Source organism: Dreissena polymorpha, chromosome 1 (genome assembly GCF_020536995.1).
Source record: "Dreissena polymorpha isolate Duluth1 chromosome 1, UMN_Dpol_1.0, whole genome shotgun sequence".
NCBI classification, from domain to species: domain Eukaryota; kingdom Metazoa; phylum Mollusca; class Bivalvia; order Myida; family Dreissenidae; genus Dreissena; species Dreissena polymorpha.
This window is the reverse complement of record NC_068355.1, coordinates 58,799,160-58,820,012: the sequence shown is the minus strand read 5'-3', so window position 1 is coordinate 58,820,012 and position 20,853 is coordinate 58,799,160. Positions and strand designations below refer to the sequence as shown.

General features: G+C 33.8%; 1 protein-coding gene across 2 annotated transcripts; it reads left to right on the top strand.

The window, feature by feature from the left end:
• The first annotated feature begins 258 nt into the window (after nucleotides 1-258).
• Nucleotides 259-15,498, top strand: LOC127882154 (uncharacterized). Of its 2 annotated transcripts, none has more exons than XM_052430635.1 (6): nucleotides 259-418; nucleotides 6,891-6,990; nucleotides 9,151-9,294; nucleotides 9,881-9,994; nucleotides 14,484-14,608; nucleotides 15,177-15,498. In XM_052430635.1, exons 2-5 carry the CDS (start codon nucleotides 6,893-6,895, stop codon nucleotides 14,596-14,598), a joined length of 471 nt encoding a protein of 156 aa, XP_052286595.1. In that variant the 5' UTR covers nucleotides 259-418; nucleotides 6,891-6,892; the 3' UTR covers nucleotides 14,599-14,608; nucleotides 15,177-15,498. The 2 variants fall into 2 exon arrangements, with proteins under 2 accessions (XP_052286595.1, XP_052286585.1); XM_052430625.1 differs by having other exon boundaries at nucleotides 9,878-9,994.
• Nucleotides 15,499-20,853: the final 5,355 nt, after the last annotated feature.

Here is a 20,853-nt window from a genome sequence, read left to right as displayed (position 1 = left end):
CCAAATGAGGGGATTTCGATCGCAAGATTTAGGCTTTTGAAAACTCGCCATACGGTTATCGTTTTAACCAACCAACTCATACACGATAATCAGTGAAAACTCAAAGCACAGCTGACGAAAAATCGCTATATTTCAGATAAGCAAATGAAGAGGCATCCACACCACATTACATTACTCTAATACGTTTGTAGAACGCTTAAGTGTTTCCGATTCACTTGCAACGGACGGTGTGATTGGTTAAAGGTGACAACCCTTCATTATATCGAAAGCATTGATTGGTCGATTCTCTCTGGCTTTACTTGTCGGACTGGAGGTGCAAAAGTGCTATAAAAGACGAAAAGTGGCTTTATTAATGGAGAACAATATTTAATTCGGAACTTAATGCATCTGTGAGACAATAATAACTAAAAATTATCAGGTGAGAGTGCTATCGTTCGTTTTTGCTATCAAATTTTTACTGTTTAAATGTTAACAATCGTATAATAATTATCTTTTTATTTCATTTTGTATTTATATTGACTCTAAGAAGTACGAGGTAAGAATGGTTTGTTTATAGATGGAGTTTAGTTATCGTTTTCACTTATACGTCGATGGCAATCAAAATGTCAATAGCGATTGTTTCAATACTTTAAAAAATACTATGCAGTATATTACAATGGAAATCGAAAAAAAAAATGAAACTTCGCTTAGTAATTGGGGATAATGAAAGAAAACTATGCAATAATCAATAAATATTAACGTGAATTAATTTATTTGAATAGGACTATGCAAATGAAATGATGCACGTTCATGCAGTAAGATTCGAGTTGAGATTAAAATGCTTCCATGCCTGCGATCAAATACATTATAGATCAATTTATCAGGAGCACACGATAAAAAATATTAAATTGTAAATAGGCAATTTGTTTGAAGGAACTCTAAACAAATGCATACGTTGTAACACAACACGCGCAAATAATATATGACAAGAAACTTAATTGCGTATGTCTGTACTTGATTTCCTGTTACTAAGCTAGGCGCAGTAGTAATGCCTGAAATTTATATGATATAAATTATAGTAGCCACCGACCATATAGTTACCTTTCAATTAGTATTGGAATAACATGCATGTAATCCAAACCCATCTTACTTAAGTTTTGTGACTAATTAAATTGCCATAGTACATACTACGTCTTCCTATGATGTCCATTGCATGTGGTCGAACTGCTGCAAAGCGCACGAATAAAGCATGAAATATATGTATATTTTATAGCGTGATATGTTTATGGTGTCAAATCTGTGCGATCTTAAACATGGTTTGATATGGCGATATTATATATACGTATAATTGGTATTAAATTAGAAATAAGACAAGTATGCATGTACATAGTTTGTAACTATTAATCTTTAAATGAAGTATAGCAAAATCTACAATTATACTTAAGTCTCGAAGTAATTCTGAAAGAAGTTTTAACATGATAAAGAACCTCAATTATTATTTAAATTGAGATATTATCCTTTGCATAATTTTGTGTTACCGAATTTAAGAAAGGACTTTATATGTGTTTTGGGCTATTTTTTGCAATATTTATAGTCTACAGTTCTTGGGGTTTTTTTCGTGCTGACGTTTTGATAAATAAAAAGTGACCCATCACTATTTGAGATATTTATTTTATGACATCAACGCATTTCGTTATTTTCAATGGTACTATAAATTAAAAAATACAAATAATTTCTATGTTCGTGTTTGAAGCCCAATTAACCCCCACAATCAACGAATAATTCGTAAAATATTTCGTACAATAAAGTTAGAACATAACAAATCTGTATTCCTTATAGCATTTGCCTAAATTCCAACGCTAGATATGGTCTGGTAACAACGATTTTACGAGATACAAAACGCTTTTTAAGGACAATATATTCCATGTGAATTTCCCGCAAAACGGGTTTTAATAATGACGAATTCACTAACAAAACAAAATAACGAAAATAATCGTTTTGAAATTGCTTTTTTTACTCTCAAAATAGAGAGTGTGCTTTATATGTACTGTCCATTATTAATACGTTTGTTGTAAGTCAACCACCATTTCTGTAAAAAAAATCCAAACATACACCTCTCATTTATTCATTTTAGTGTATTCAAACTAGTACCTGTTCGTTAAAATTCTTTATAAATCATATTAAACTTTATTTTAAAAATCAAATTTGAGTGGGAGTATAAGTCATTACTATAAATACACAAAAAATACGAACGATTAAACTTGGGCAATTTATTTTTGGCAATAGAATTCCAAAAATGCAAACCCTTAAATCTAAGTAATTATCTCAGTTGCGGTTAATACAACAGAGCGCGATTCCTTTCTGAACAACTCAAGTTTAATATAAGTCAATCACGAAAAACACACAGCGAAGAAGACAAACTATCCATCTCACTTTCTTCCCTCAAGTTTGAGCGATGCTGTTCCCATGAATGTGTTTATCCTGGACTTCCGCAATAGCGTATCACATTGAACAATTTGGACATATGATACAGAATTCGTGCGATAAAAGAAACGCTTCCAGGGAACATAGTACTATGATACGAGTCGCGCTATGAGAAAACTGGGCATAATGCTTGTGCGTAAAGTGTCGTCCCAGATAAGCGTGTGCAGTCCGCACAGGCTAATCAGGGACGACACTTTCCGCCTAAATTGGAGTTTTGCTAAGAAGAGACTTCATTTAAACGAAAAATGTCATACAGCGGAAAGTGTCGTCCCTGATAAGCCTGTGCGGACTGCACAGGCTAATCTGGGACGAAACTTTACGCACATTCATTATGCCCAGTTTTCTTAGATAGCAACTTATATATCCACCCATGGATTGTTCTGTGCTAAAATAATTTCATCGATGTTTGGCGTTTTTAATCAAAGACCTCTATTGACCTACGTGTACATGTATTTCACATAATGAGTTATAACATAGAGGATATTTGTTGGATTCGGTGGATTATTGATTTTAATTCACGAGTGATCAATGAAAATAATATTTTAATAATAATAATATATATTTTATATGATCACGAGTGAATTAAAATCGATAATGCACCGAAACCAACAAATTTTATTTTTATTTAATGCTTTTTTTCACAGTTTATATAAATTGTTAAAGAGTTAAACTAAAGAATTTCGTTGGGAAAATGACGTCATTTCGTCACAAAAATGACGTCATTTAACATAAACAGTGAAAATTATCGATAATTTTCATTGAAAATTTTCATTGTTTGAAACAATGAAATTATCAGTTTTCATTCACTGATATTTCTCTATAAACCACAGGAAAGCATAAAATAAAAATATATTTTCGAAAATGTTAACCGTGTAAATGAAAGACGCATGTATAAACTTGGCAAACAATAAGTTTGAGATGTATTTCAAAGCGCGAATAGTTAAAAATCAGCAGACTATTAAAAAAACTGAATACAAATGAAAAGAATGGATGTAATAAACATTTCAATACATGTATTAAGTGATTTAAAGAGAGAAAAACATTCTTTAGTTACTGATATTCCACGCGTGTTGCGTAAACTGAATAAGAGAACGCAAAAGCGTACATTTGTAAAGAACAGATTCATATTAGGTTGCCATTGTTGCCAAGTTCCCTTGGCCTGTCATCAGCGTAGGCGTGTCTGATTTGTCTGAAACAGGTCGTTCGCTAATCGTTTTCTGTTTAATCGTTCACTGATTTTGGTGAGGCTTATACCAGATACGCCCATTTAATGATTATAGAGGCTGAAATAATATCCACTGTGAAGTCTGAGAGTACGGTGGGGTCATCGTTGAAAGTCGTCGGATATACTAAGTTCAGTTTAAGTATCACATTTAAATCGCTCTGTCAACATACAAAGTGAACTTCTAAAACAATAATTATGTACGATCGGTGTTTTGCATTTTGTCTTTGCTTCTTAACTCTTTCAGTGCTTGAACCGAATTTTGAAGGCCTTTGCAAACAGTTTGGATCCACGTGGCGTCTCATCTGGATCCAAACTGTTTGCTTTTCTGATATTCTTTGAAAAAAAATCGAAAAAAAAAAGATAATGATAATTTTAGATAATTTTAGAAATTCAGCAGACGACATTTTAGCAGAGGACAAATTTCCCAGCATGCAAATGGTTAATAAGTGTTGATTATGATCTCGTATAAAACAATGTAACTCTGGGTCAAGGAAATTTGATCCCCCACATCATTCGACACCTATAGTTGATATAAATTACAAAGACAACTGCAGACAGGAAGAAGTCGTATTATCTTAAATAAATACGAAGTACTCACTGCAGTCTGCGTATGCTTCCGTGTAGTTACCAAGAGAACTGAGGACTCACGTGGTATTTGTCTCTGATCCGCGTCAATTTAACGATCAGCTTTACTGTTACTTACGTAACGCCAACTATTTCAAGCTCCGGACGGAAGTTGTTATCTCGCTGTCCGGTGTTCGCCAAAGAGATGCCATCTGTCCACTATTGTTCTTATTAAATGAACTAATTGCTAACTTAAATATCAGGGAAAAGATTAATGACAAAAAATGTGTCTCGTATAAACGCTTCGCGCATATTGTTTGACTTTATTATCGTTTGCATTCGCTTTACGAGTGTTCTAGTATGCCACTGAAACAACTTCATACTAAGTATTGTACAAAAAAATCTATTTCCATTTCAATGATAAAAAAGATATTGGAATGAACACACGTTGTGTGTTAACTCTATAAAATAAATGCGTTGACAACGATCAGTATATCACAATGGTTTTTGTATTTAACAATACTGAAGGCTCAGGAACTATCACACAAAAAACAGGAAAAACCAACAGCAGAATATATACATATATATAATTATATATATGGTCAAATTGTGACATATTTATTATATTTTATTTGTATATTAATCTTTCCGAACGAAATACGGCCGTCAATGCTGATGATTAGGACGGGAATAGCGAACAAAAAGACGACATGCGACGAGCTTAATGAGTTATAACAATGGGACAAACTTTATGCACTGGTTTAGGAATTGGAACGGGGAGTGTTAAGTGTTAACAAATGCACTTTGGCTCTGCAAGCATTATTTTCCAAAATACCAAGTAATCATTAGTAACTGTTTGAACTAATGATCACTATATTAGATTACGGTGACCAATGCTCAGTATCTTTAACAATTTCTGCGTCTTTACCGTTCCTCGAACATCAGAATTGTCACATTGATTGTGAAATTTGTTTGCATTTTATTGAACAAGCACCAGCAGCTGTCTGATATAATCAAAATCAACCCTGTTTTAATGGGGACTACGTGAATCTAAGAAGCGCCAGAATTTACATCAATAAACAAGATACAATGACTCCGTCACCTAGAATTATGAATACTGATGCAAACGTAGGCCTATTACGTAAATAACTATCGGCGTTCAGTTATCGTACGGTAGTTTTTTTTCAAACGCAGAATTCATTCGCAAAGTCACAAGCATTTTAACTGGTCTTGTATTCTTCATTATTGATACATATATTGTTTTACAAATGGTTTCTTCGCTTTAACCCATTCATGCCTAGCGTCTTGAAAAAAGGACATTGCAAACAGCGTAGACCCAGATGAGACGCCGCATGATGCGGCGTCTCATCTGGGTCTGCGCTGTTTGCTTAATAAACTTTCAGTAAGTAATATTCTAAATATAGAAATAAATATACTTGACACCCCTTATTTTGGAAATAAATTGATCCAATTTAGAAGGATGGGAGAGTCCACTGGGCATAAATGGGTTAACTATGTAATCATCAGATGCAGTGTATTACCATGCAATAATTGAATCGTATTCTAAGTAAATAAATCTTAAGTTATTAAAACGGTGTACATTTGTCGGAACACAGCTAGTACATGTAATACAACGATATTCACTTGTCTGATATATTGAGCTTCATCTGTCGATGTCACGTTAATATGAGTCGTGTTCTGAGAAAACTAGGCATAATGCATGTGCGTAAAGTGTCGTCCCAGATTAGCCTGTGCAGTCCGCACAGGCTAATAAGGGACGACACTTTACGTGTTTATGATATTTTCTGTTTAAGGAAAGTCTCTTCTTAGCAAAAATCTAGTTAAGGCGGAAAGTGTTATCTGCACAGGCTAATCTGGGACGACACTTTACGAAAATGCATTAAACCCCTTTTTCACAGAGCACGGCCCATATAAATTACACAGAGTACCGGATACTTATAATAAGCTTAGCTCTGGGATATTGTCTTTATCAATTTGCGTAAATTGCGGGATTATCTTTACCCTATTTAAAACTTTCAAAGATCCGTAAGATGGCAATCGAAAACAAAGGTCGAACACATTTTTAAAGTTAATTAAAGGAGTAAAAAATGGCGAAATGCTTTGCTTTTTAGATGTCGAAACGTGTTCCTTTAAGGCCAGTCGAAGACAATTACGATCCGACAATTGAATAGAATCGTAATTAAATAGGTTCGGACCTCGTCGTAGTTAAGTTCTACGCAAAACAATCAACAACCTAGAATCAGATTGACACGTCCATAACATAGCAATGTCGTTGATGAAAATGGAAAACCATCTTTAATGACTGCGCTACAATAAAATATCAATCACTAATCGCCGATTCAATATCACTCTTTATTGTTATACTCTAATTGTCTTCAGATAAAAAAATCATAGAAGATTTTAACAATGATTTAATAATAGTATTTGCAATTTAGCAATAGCAATTTTACAGTATTTGTAGCTTAATAACAGCGTGATACAATTATGAAATTATTACATGTTTGTCTGAAATTAATTGTTTTTGAACGTAATCATGCAAGTATTCAGGTATAAGGCAAGGGTAATAAAACGTAAAAACAATAAAATTAACATGTGCAATTAATTGCTTTTTTTTCAGAGATGTCGAAATCATATATATCTGTGACCATCTTGTTGATATCAATGGTCGTCGCAATTGCAACAGCGGCAAGTTTTCTTTCACAACCACAGGACGGCAGGTATGGATCTTTTATATTGTTAGCATGCAATTAACTAAGATACAACTGCTGCCACCATATCGTTAAATCGAGGAGGATATAATAGTATGGTTGAAGGTGGTGGTCTGAGGACGTGTATTATCAGACTTGGTTGTGCGCAGACATTAAATCGAAAAGCATTCCGCACAGACTAATCTGGGACGACACTTTACGCACATGCATTTAACACCCTTTTCACAGAACACGGCTAAAATCTATTTACATTTGAAGTTTCACTAAATCTGAAAGTGTTCGTGTTCATGTAATCGAAAAGCAGCCCGACGCACGAACGCCCAGACAAAATTCTTGATTTCAATGTATACCCTATTACATTATTCTTGTTTTTTTATTTTTATAAAACACCATTGTGTGCGCTCTGTTTGTCTTGAACATCATATGGTAATATGAAGGGACAAGTTGAAAGATTTTCGTATTTTTAGAAAAAAAATGTCATGAAATTACTTTTCAAACGATACTAGTATATTTGGAATAATTATGAATAATTATAATAACAAGGAACTATATTTTAAAAATAAGTTTTCTTCTCGGTTCGAAGCAAAACCGAGAGCACCGATACTATACACAGCAGTCTTTGACTTTTGGTGGCAATTTAAACGCTGTGTCGGTAATACACTTGTACGTAATTATAGATGAAATAGCTTTGAAAGCGTTTCATTATATTTCCGCTTTTGATTGATAATTCTCAATAAAATAACATTTATTATTTAAGAACGTAACGGAAACTAAAATCCCAATTACGAAAAAATATTTCTCGTATTTGCGTGTTGAATACAGAGCGCATGTATGACAGAAAAAAGATGTGTAGAAATTCAATTGCAGTAATGTATTTCCAGAAGATTAAAATATACCGAGTTTGCAGATGTGTTTTTTGTTACAAAATGTATGTACGGTTAATTAAATATAGTTATTTTTCATTTTCAGCTGAACTTTAAATAAACGAGTTTTACTAGCTTAAATGCATATGATACAGATAATGCATTATCTTATTTACAGCTGATAAAGATTAAGCAGTAGAATCGTTTATTGATTATAAACCGCTACATTCTTATTTAAATGATGTATGTATCAGTCCCAAGGAGCGTAAAGTGTACCATGCTCTTGTGTTTTGTTGTTGTTGTTGTTGTTTCGTGTCTTTAGTAACAATCAATCAAAATATGCTCAAATTTGTAAATGGTAGACTTCGTTACAAGAAGTCCGAAGTCAATAATATGTAACGATACCTAAATGATATTGAGTAAGTAATTGTGCTTTATAATTTACTAATGACTAAACACATATCACGCAATGAACGGTTTCATATTATATGGTACTAGAGCACTAATTCTGATTTGTAAATGCAATATATCTGAATCAATGTCTCTTGTCGCGACAGTGTTGTTTTAGATTTGATAGTGTTGTAACTCAATCGTCCCGGTGGTAATATCGAGTAGACAATTAAACAACGATAACCATCTATTTTCTGTCTATTGTGAAGGATGAGGATGTTTAGTGCGCAATACAATAAATTGCGAGCTCTGTCTTTATAGAGTCGGTCTGAACTTTCATATAACATTGATCAACAGCCTCGTGCAACTTACAATGCGCTTCTGCCATGGGTATCTCGAACAGAAAAGTGTATCAAAAACTTGAGAGGCCACAAACAACAACATTTGAAAAGGCCGCGTATGCAATTAGGAGAGTAAAGATTTAACCCATTTATGCCAAGTGGACTCTCCCATCCTTCTAAATTGGATTAATTTATTTCCAAAATCAGGGATGTCTAGTCAATTTATTTATATTTTTAGAATTTTCTTACAGAAATTCCTTTAAGCAAACAGCGCAGACCCTGATGAGACGCCGCATCATGCGGCGTCTCATCTGGGTCTACGCTGTTTGCCAAGGCCTTTTTTCTAGACGCTAGGCATAAATAGGTTAATGACGATCCATGTCGGCTGTTTAAATCATACTTTAACTAAATTAAACTATATTTTTTAAGCTTGTGCTATGCAGAAAACTATATTAATGCATTAGTAACACACAAAACATGTTTTGATTGTTATGTTTTGTCCTCGTCCTATGTTACTAGTGCGATTGAAATGAAAACTGAAAACGATGTTTTTAAATGTTTGATGGTTTTTGCAGAGACAAAAGACAGATCGGCGATCTCCGAGCAGCCGAATACTTAGCAAGAATAACTCTTGATAAAAACAAAATGTTGCGCTATCTACTACAATCGCCATTGCATTGCACAGAACTGGCTTGCGGTTTGGTCGATGTGTTCGAAAGGTAAAATTATGGGTTCTGCATGCGAAAGCGACGAACAAATGACGTAAAGCAATACCATTGCACGCTGCATTTTACCTTATACGATGTTTAACGTTTGCTTGCGTACAGTCAAAGTCTGAGAATTTTTGTATTGGTATAATTCCATATTTCGTGTATAACAACCGCGTATTGTGCTAATCCCTTTTTACTCTTGCCCAGTATTTCCCAAATATATTTGAATGATGTCTAATGTCAACGCTGTATATGTAGATACCTTCGTTTGTATGTACCTGGAATGTCCGTTTTTCACAAGTGACAACACGCATAAGCGGTCATGTTTAGGTGTGCATGCCTGAATGCAAATGTGTTTGTTGTTTTGTTCGTGGTTCTGTTTTATGCGAATGTATAAATGTTATCGTACATTTTGTATGTGTTTGTTCAATTGGATATTCCTTTATTATAAAACTCACATGTGAAACTGTTGTTTTGTAGAGTAAAGAATGTTTTGTTTATTTCCAAATAACCATTGAAATGCATCATAGCATGACGCCCATTTAACCTTGCATTGCATACCCTTTTTGTACTATATAATTTACCCGCTAAGAAGCATGGAGAAGCGCACGATGTCAGACCAGAGATTAGCGGAACTGCAGGCCCTTATTGCACTTAGCAAAGGTCATGGTATCCCCATTGCACACGGCCAGATTGATCCCTGGAGGATGTAAGTATAAATAATGTATTGTTTCATTTAAAAGTAAAGAAAATAAAACTTGATAATCATTTATAACGCTTTCTGCGCAGATTGAGGGTGTTCTGCTTGGTCCAGTAAGCCCGTCGAGAGCCACCATTGGTCTTGTTGAAACCATGTCACATTTTTAACAGTCATTTTCATGTTTACGTGTTCCGGCGTATAAACTCAATGTAACCTATATTCCTTGCGATAATTTATGCAATTAGACTATTGAACCCCAATCAAATTGATAATTTTCCTAAATTTCCGGAAAGTAAACCTACTGCTATGGCTTATCAAATACCAATAACGATTTAGGATTTTTGATTCAAGAAATAAAAGTCAACCGTTACTTTAATCAAGCCTTCAAAAATAAATTAATATGCATACATGTATCTTTTTTCGTGCTAAAGAGCTGAACGTGACTTTCCTAAATATTCCCTGTGTTCGGATTGTTATGTGAATTCTCATAATGAAATAGCTATTGAGTTTCGCAAATATTCGACACACGAAAAGCATTTACAATGTTGACGGAGGATCACAAGTCGCCCGATGAGCTCAGGATTGCCTGTCAGGAGTGTTTGTGTTGTTGTTTGACGAATTCCATAAGTACTGTAAAGTTGTTACGTTTTGCTAACATGCGTATATATTTGCCCGATTATCTTGGTCCTTTTTATTGTATTAAGAAAACAGCATCAAATTATTAATCTCTATTTAAAGTCCTTTCTTGTCTAACATGTGTTGTCATACTTGTTCGATAGGCTTTTAGACAGTAAGGTGATTCAACACAAATAAAATTCTTTGTATATTTTTTTCATTTTTAATTTTTGGATAAGGTTATATATGTTTTTAGATAACTAAGCTGTCTTAAATAGGGCCGCCTATTATTACTTGAAAAAATATTCTTGGCATACGTACACAGCCCTTTGTAAAATGTTGAAGTAGTCAATGAATGAATCGATTATTGCATAGCCATGAAATATAATATATAATTAAATTTCCACTTTTTAAGCTACATATTTTGTTAATTCTATAAACAAATTAAATATGATAAATTATTGTCCATCTTTGCTTTCATCCTTCTATTTTGTCGCAACACATATACTTTTTGGAAATCGTTTTGATGAGGTTCATTGTATTGAAGTTTCTATTCTGCTTTCTAAATAAAAGGGATTTGTTTATAGATTTTAATCTGTTTGAGTTTCGGCAATAAGTATTTGAATTTTCGATCGAGTGTTTTTTTATTAGTTGGCCTCATTCACTCGAAGATCATAAATAATAAATATGGCTTGCTATTTAAACGTGATAAAAGCGGTGTATGGTTTGTCCCAACAGAAAACGAGAAGCACAGAAAATTTGTAAATTCTGAAATCGTTTCGCGATTGTAACGCGTCATAGTTCAAATGATTATTACTCGAAAACGAAAGTGTAGTTTAAGTATTACATCAGTCATCAATTAATTAATGTCATTTCACCCCCTTCTGCAAAGTGTTACCTATATTTATTTGTTTAAATATGTGACAAAAAGTTTTTTATTTCTAAATGTTCACAAATCTGTGAACAAGTCCCGTTTAGAACAATTAGCAGAAAGGTTTCATGTCCTTAATATCAAATAGTCAATAACAAGTATATGGTACACAATGGCATGTGCAATTTTCTATAACATTCAGTCGGTTCCTATGGCAAAGATACAAAAAGATCTGTATTATAAGGATTTACACAGCTTATTAGAACAATTTGTTGTCAGTTATAGGAAACCCTATTTATCGCTGTACCATATACAACATTTAGAACATGAGTTTGACCTAGCTTCATCTCATACGCATATGATAATTTCATAAGATATTACGAAGCAAACTGTTAATAGTGTATTAAACTTGTTCTAAATAACAAAGCGCTGTCACAAATTTGAACAGAAAGTGAACTTATCTTTCACGTGAAGTGCATTGTCGGACAATGGAATAAGTTTTCTGATACTTAGTTTTTGTCTAAAGTATACAACATCATTATCAACGTCTCTTATCCTCATCGGAAGTAATAAAATATATACATCTGAGATGTAATTTCTTAATTTCAAGAATCAATACAAGTGCATAGGCTAACTTTAGTAATGCGCGGGATGAAGGCGTTTCAAATGCAAACGTATTAAAGAAGACGTATCCGTATTTTAACAAAGCTTTGTTGGAAATTTTAAGAGGATTCCTTGGTATAGTAAAGTATGTATGCATTTTTTTCAATAGCAATCAAAGGGGTGGGATTCTCACGAATTAATCGCCATATGATTAAACGTGGCCTCATTGTAATCAATTATCAATAAGAAATGTTTTACCCACACGCACTTAACTTTAACTCATGTGACCTTTTCTGGAAGTGCATTAAAGAGAGTTTTTCGCTTTTTTTTCAATTTTATTGTGCCTTCCATATGTAGTCAAGGGCTATTGTATGGTTTATACAATGTCCATTGTCACCCTATGGATATCAGTAAAACACGTTTTCAATCTTAACCTCTTTCTTGTTAAAAATATAATATAAGCAAATCATTAACGTTTTGAAAATTTGATATCCAAGACGAATTATTTGTTTAAGTTCAAAAGTCGAACATGCGATACATAACAATACCAATTATATCAAAGTTGAAAAGTAACTTCCAAGTGTCGTAATAACGAGGAAAATAGAGAAACAGAACAGAGAAATAGAGAAACAGAACAGAGAAATAAAGAATTGAGCTCAAACTACTAAGGCTTCACGGGACATTTTATAATGACTTTCAGGGTGATGGAATCCCTAATAGCTTTTAACGGAGAATTCAATATTTTTCAGAATCCTATATGTCAAATTTCGGAAGAATTTAATCTATAACACTTCTTTCTGAAAGGTTGTGGTAATGCGTCCAGATGCTCAGCAGATGATCCATTAAGCTCCGTTCTATGACATGTACACAGTTAGAGTATGTTTTATGTTAGACATACTTTCATTTAGCCCATCAATTTTTAATATTGGGTTAAATGGGACCATTGTTCCGACATTTGCAAAAAAATAAATCAAGTATCCACACACAAAAAGTTGTTCTCAAAGCAATCCATTATTCAAATTATACGAAGTGCGCGATATTGGATTGTCTACTCACTAAAAGTACAGAACATGTTTATTTTAATATGACAAATCAGTATTATACAATTAAATAACGTGTGCACTTTCAATAAGTTGTTAAGTTGTTTTTGGTCTATATGAGGATAATTTCGCAAGATTCAAAAGTATTTCAGTAATTACACGGTGTTAACGTCAGTTTATACTTTTCCATGGTAAAATGAATTCATGTATACAAGTACCGGTAACTAACACCGAGATTATCGAATCAAAGATATGGGCAGGATCGCCGCATAAATAGTCGATATATTCTTCATTGATAATTAACGTAACACAATTAAACATCACATAAACACGTGCTTAATAATTGCTATATTTTATTTCAATCGTGCGCTAATGTAAGCTCGACTAAAAGGACGGTAATTGTATAGAAAAATCAATCATACATACAGGCATTCATTTTTAATTTTAAATGATAAATCGATGTATCGAATGTTCATACATTTCGATTGACAAATACATTAGGAAATGCATTGTCATCATTGTAACCAGACAGGCAAAAGGAATTCATTCATTTGAAAAGTGTTCGTTCACCATCGCACTATTATATATGTATCGCATTGAATACGGAACGCATCTGACAGACGTCTCTGTTACGCTAGCGATTGAAATAGGAATCCATTTGAATATGTGGCTTCGGACTACAGTCAGCATGTTTGTCATGTAGTTTGATCGAATCGAGTGCATTATTCATATGCATGATCGTTGCATGAATGTGGAATGTATTAAAATATCTACTAGTATACAGCTATGATATATCCATGTGTATTTGAAATGTAATGATAACTGACTTTCATCTAAACTGACCTGCGTTGTTATATATTAAGTTATATAAAACAAAAGTCCAATCAACCTACAAGCGAATAGCATTCTTTCAGCTTCTCTTGAATTAATCACGATTTGATGCTTAAAGGACAAATATTAATTACAAACTCATATAAAATTCTGTTCATTTTTTTACATATACTTCGATTACTGTTAACAAAATGACGTTCCGTTTGAAGAGTTTGTTTTATGTTTGCTTTTTGGGTGCATAAACGCCTTTTTACTTTTAAATATATCTATTCTTAAAAGTAAGGCGTCACTACTAAATATAAGAAATTCAGTTTGGTAGTAATACGTTAAATGTAAACAAAACGGCGTAATACCTGCAAGATGCAACAACTTAATATAACTGCGCTTTGCTAGTTAGGAGAATACTTTACATGATGATGTTATTCCTAAACAGTTAATACTTTTTTAACGGCGTTTAAAACGCATTTAAGCAGAATGAACGTTTCAATAAAGCGGTTCCAAGTACGACATTTATGTGGTTTGTTGCTTCTGTTTTCAGCGGAAAGCGACGCAAGCGGTCTCTGGACATGGTATTTAATGGTCTATCAGACAATCAAAAGTACAGACTGTTCGACATCTTAATGGGTCGGTCTGACGAGCAGTTTCAGTTATAATAACTGAACGGTAGGTTTTAACAATATAACTCGCTCTAATGTGTCATATTTAGTATTGTGCCTGCTGATAAAAATAGGTAACCACGCTTTCATTTCGCATACCATTTGCTATTTAAAGTAATAGTTTTTCAAGCTGTACCGTATGTTAGTTGGTTCTTTATCATACTAGTTAATAAGATATATAGTGTATCCTGTCTTACATATCAATTTACAATACGTATTTCGCATTTGTTTGTACACATTTTAGTCTTTGCGTTTATGATGATGTACAATTGCTACAAAGTATAACCATACATAACGTTCAAAATGCGATAAAAGAAGGGGAAAGGCGACCCATGTTTCATAGTTCGATTCGAAGTTGCAAACTGCTATAATCACACATATTCTTACACTCGTGTTATGTTTACATATGTGTGAGCAATAACACATTACAGACAGACAGAAGACAAAATAGTAAATCCATGCTTTAAAGCCACTAAATGAGCATATTTTAATTAATATTTTATACACTCTTTTCTTAACGGTATTGTGCTTTAGCGAGCAGCTTTAAATAATTTTATACGTGTGTGTTGTTTCAGGGAGATGTAGCGAAAAAGTTCCGTCCTAGAAAAGGAGTCAATCTTAAATCACTTCGAACACACATTCCTTCGAAGTACAAAAGACTTTCGACTGGATAAAGGTCAACAACAATAGATACAGACAGCGTTAAATAACGTTTCAGATAAAATAATCTCGTACAATTTTAGATACATATCATTATCATACTTTAAAAATCAAAGTAAATGGGGCAACTGTTAAATAAAAAACTTAAGTATTCGTTTTAACTAACGCAGTGTACATTTTCATCATGCTTAAATAACTGTCCCAATAATATAATTATAATAAATAAATAAAACATCATTGTGTGAGGCGTTGTCATGACTCGGTCTACAATATTGGTTGACTAGCGGATACAACTTTGTAACGATGTTCGTATGTTGCGACCAATCCGTTATCAATGGAAACACATAGAAATTGTATAAAATCAACATCGCTCATAACTACCCTTCAGTTATATGTGAACGAAATAAATCCGATACATTTCCTTTAAACGCAACTCAGGGCCAGTTTTCTTAGACTACAGTCAAAACATTAAAATATTCTACTATACTAAAACGTTCTATAAATACTTTTCTTGCGCCCAGGACTATTATTTGCTCTGTGTATTCTTTATTGTTTAGTCAATGCCTGAGGTAATTTGCTCGTGTCTAAGTGTTTTCTTTATTTTGTTAAGTCTAAGATTCGGATGGTAAATGGTATTTACCATCCGAATCTTAGACTTAAGAAAAATTAAGAATACACTAAGACACAAGCAAATAACTAAAACTAATTACGGCTCCAGCTTTGGCCTCGTATGTAAGAGGCGTAAAAAACATATGTCCACAAAACCGACCAATACTAGTTGTGTTCCGTCCAAATGTTTTTGTATTCTAGGTTAGGATTTCGATCATGTGTGCTACGCTCAATCATTTGCGCTTAATTAACTTTTACATGCAACGAGAGATTGTTGACCAGACATTTGGAAGCTTTCTGTCATTGATTAAGACATTCTTATCGATGGTTATTGATTAAGAAGTCTGATAGACCTTCCTGTCATATATTGTTCAGATGTTTGTAGAAACAAAAACTCTTTTGGGCCTAACACACATCACATGGAAATAACACGATTATGATATAGTAATCATATTTAATGAAAAATTAAAGTACAGAGTTGTAGAACAATCGATATTTTTGTACACAATGCGAGTAGAAACATTTTTTGACTTGTTCAACAAAGGATTTACCATTGACTTTTGATCGTCCGATGAAAAGTGTGTGTAAGATTGGAACTCAAAACCCCAAGCATCAACTATCAAGTAACAAAACATTATTGCCCCGTTATCAATTTCGCATGTACCTGTACTCATCAATGCTTTATTTCAAATACGAGTTTAATACAAGTTTGCAGAGCTGCGACTTGAGACATATTTCCGTGGACATATTCTAAATGGACGACTATATTAAACACAAGTTACGGCTACGAAAACGATCTGAAGAAAACTGGAATACAATATACTAGTAAACGAACACTAAATTAAATAATTAGGTAAAAAACAACAACAGAACGCGTATGGAAGATGAAAAGAGTTCTTGCACTTGTCATGACTCGTTTTGTGAAACGGGACCGGAGTATATTTAAACACAAAGCGATGCGTTTAAATGTAATCAATTCAAAACCATTTCAATTTGTCTGATTTAGTATTTTTTCCGAAGATGGTACTGACAACAACGATAAATGGCAAATTAAGTTCGCCGTTGTTATTTTTGCAATACAACGGAAACAAATGCGTGCCATACATCCAATTCATAGCCCAGAAAACCCATGTTTAAATAAATATTCGCTGGATTGATGTACATTTGGACGATATTAATCTCCAGACATTCTTCACCATTCCGGGAATATTCCAATACACTTTAATGACTACTCTGCTAATTTCCATACAATGAAATGCGATTCAGTATAATATCGAGCATTGCCATACACGCGTTCAGAAATGGTCTTCGTGATTCTATGGACGCCATCAGACACTAGATCCACTATTTCATTGACGGAGTCGTCAATACATGAATAATGGATGACATTTATAATGTCAGATATAAGTGAACAACCGTCAAAAAATCATTCACATAACGTTATTGTTTTATGATTGGTTTATTCAAATGAAAAGAAAAAAAAACATTAAAAATACTGAATAGCTCCCAGATTTCGTCATATATTTTCCGTATAACTGCAACTCAATTAGTACAACAAACGTGATATAAATATATTTGTATTTTCCGCGCATTTTTTAAAAAGGATTTTTAATAAGGGACATTTTAGATACAGATGGTTAGTGTGTGGCTATGATATTAATCAGTTAAAACATCTTTTTGAGTGAAAAATAACCAAATTATAACGAAATATCAACTTTTCTGAAAAAAAAAATCAAATAAATACATAATATGGTATCCAACTCAAAATAACCCGAAACAGCCATAACTTCATCAATTGTGCGGTTATTTCCATGAACTCGGTCTTATTCAACACAGAAATGAGTTTTCCTTTCTTGAAATGTACATATCTTGTAATATCTATACAAATGCTGGGTCAAATTTTAACAAATAACACGATATACAACTCGTCAACGATCAGACCAAATTCATGAATGAAATCTTGAGGTATAAAGACACACCTTCGCATTGGACCAATGAAATCACTGATAATGCTGGCCAGTAGAAATGTATGTAAACAAAGTTTTCATACGGTGCTGGACAGTTAGTTTTGACGCATAATGTAACGGCAAGAACGGTAAGAATATTTGTTCATACGCATTATTGAATTATGGTACCGAGGTCCATGAACTTTGCAGGGAAAATGCCCTTTACTCAATGAAGATTTCAGTCTTAGATTGGGTCAGGTCGGTGACGAGTAGGTCACGCAAGTTGTGTTTCGTGTTATTTTTTTAAATTTGACCCAGCATTTGTAGAAATATTACAAGATTCGAGAAAGGATATTTATTTCTGCGTTGAATAAGACCAAATTCGTGGAAATCGCTGCACAATCAGAGAAATTGAGTTTTCGTTATATTTTGTGTCAAAATGATGTTTTTAATTATTAATATCATAGACACACGCTAACCACCTGCGATTTTAAATAATTGCCCTATTGAATATACACCAAATGCCTTGCATGGTTTATTGGACCCTTCGAATTGAGGCTCATAGACTCTATCCCTATGATGGAGCAATAAAAGGAACGCCACGTACCAATTCTACAAAAGAACTTCGCATATGGAGTCGCATTATTTTGGATATAAGCTTTCGGACTCACAAAAGCAATTAAAGTTTATTTCTATACCCAAACCATCAACGATCAAACATGTATGGCAGGATATGGACATGGACGTGTTCCCTGGTAACTAGATCTGCAGTTTTTGAAACGCAGACAAACAGAACGTCGTGTTATTACAAGGGTTAAGATCATCGTTAAATTTGGCCATCCTGACCTAAAGAAGTAGGTATCTAACTGAAGAAAGTTGAATATAAATAGAAAGTTTAACAAAGCGATACACTTGTGTCAAGACTAACCATTATCATTAAGTAGTTCATGTAAAATTAGGCGAAGCGTCTATTTTCGTGGGCTTGTTTATTAACAACTTGCAATTGCACGGCTATGATCACTGGCGAAACTTGGAAAACAGTTGATTCTAAAGCAACGTGCGCATGATTGAAGACACGGTGCAACATAAATTTAAACAAGAGGCCTGAAAGGCCCAAAGTCGCTCACCTGAGATTCAAAGGAACTGACCTGTTCTGTGCAGCCCAAGATGTCATTAGAACAAAATGTTCTTACCAACTTTCATGACTAGTGTGCACCCTGGCAGCCACGTTTTTCAACAGACCAGAACCATTTTCATACACATCTAAGATATCATTTAAACAAATATACTGACAAAGTTTCATGAAGATTCATAAGTCCATATAAGGAAAAATGCCCCGCCCAATGGTGGCCATGTTTTACAAGCAACTGGAACCATTTTCGAACTTGTCCAAAATATCATTGGAACAAATCTTCTGACAAAGTTTCATGATGATCGTACAATAAATACGACTTCTAGAGTGTTAACAAGGTTTAACTATAGCTATATAAGGAAAAGTGCCACGCCCCCTTGACGGCCATGTTTTTCCACCAACCGGAACCATTTTCGAAGTCATCCAAGATATGATTGGTACAAATCATCTGACTAAGTTCCATGATGATCGGACAATAAATGTGGCCTCTAGAGTGTTAACAAGGTTTTACAAAAGCATGATATATAGCCATATTAGGAAAAATGCCCCGCCCCCTGGTGGCCATGTTTTTTAAGCAACCGAAACCTTTTTCGAACTCATAAAAGAAATAATAAGGACAAATCTTCTGACCAAGTTTCATGAAGATCGAAAAATAGATGTGGCCTCTAGAGTGTTAACAAGGTTTTACTATAGCCATATTAGGAAAAATGCCCTGCCCCTTGGCAGCCATGTTTTTCACGCAAACGTAATCAATTTCGAACTCATTCAAGATATCATACAGATTAATCTTCTGACCAAATTTCATGAAGATTGGACAATAAATGTGGCCTCTAGAGTGTTAACAAGGTTTTACTATAGCCATATAAGGAAAACTGCCCCGCCCCCTGGCTGCCATGTTTTTTCACTGATCTGGACCATTTTCGAACTCGTCCGAGATATCAATGACACCAATGTTTTGACCAAGTTTCATGATGATTGGGCAAAAATTTTGACTTATAGATTGTTCACAAGGTTTCTCTATAGCCATTTAAGGAATACTGCCCCGCCCCCTGGCGGCCATATTTTTCAATGGAACGGAACCATTTTTGAACTCAACCAACATATCATTTAGACAAACCAAGGGGTTAAAGCCAGAACGTGATAACTCCATTTTTCAAATAGTGGAGAAAAACGCAAAATTAAGGTTTGACAGACTACAACTTTTATTTGAATATGAATATCAGCATAATATTAGGTTATAATATAGGTAATAGTATTGTAATGTCATTATAAACATAATATAGGATTGCATACAATACTTTAATGCTTTTGTAATCAAAATAGCACTTTCTTCATTCTGGCATAAACGTAAAACATATATATTTTGAGAGTACCACTATGTTAAGTGCACTTGGTGCTATTTATCATAAGAATAGAACTCTGCTTTTCCTATGCCATACAGGACTTAGTGCCCTTAAGGCAAAAAAGCCTTGGACTATGCATCTATTTTGAGAGACTGAACGAAACATGTGCACTTAGCACAAGTTTATTTTAATAATCATAATAATAATTCTTTGTTTAGAAGTACATACTTATTTCCTTTTTCATTCTAGATTTGAACAGGGCATGCAAATGTGTCTCCAACCTTAACAATTAAAGAAAGTGAAGATTCAGATATTTTATTCCACATCTGCATCTTTACTATCATCTATTGTATCTGGTTCTGGAAGACAATCTCTTGTTTTCTTATCAGATGGAATATCCTTGAAATACTGGTGATATTCTGAAGGAATTATTCCATCACAGCAAAGTGATGGCAGGTCTTTCTTCTTTGCTGCTGTAATTGAAAGTTTGGAATCTCATGGTACAAGGGTTGTATGTCACATTTTATAGAAAATGACCACTACAACAGTCAGAATAAAAACA

Bases quoted from the DNA above. Each gene is read 5' to 3' on its own strand.
- LOC127882154 (XM_052430625.1), top strand. From the start codon at position 6,893: ATGTCGAAATCATATATATCTGTGACCATCTTGTTGATATCAATGGTC. The intron at 9,295-9,877 runs GTAAAATTATGG...TTACCCGCTAAG, and splicing joins TTGGTCGATGTGTTCGAAAG to AAGCATGGAGAAGCGCACGA. The intron at 9,995-14,483 runs GTAAGTATAAAT...TTCTGTTTTCAG, and splicing joins CAGATTGATCCCTGGAGGAT to CGGAAAGCGACGCAAGCGGT.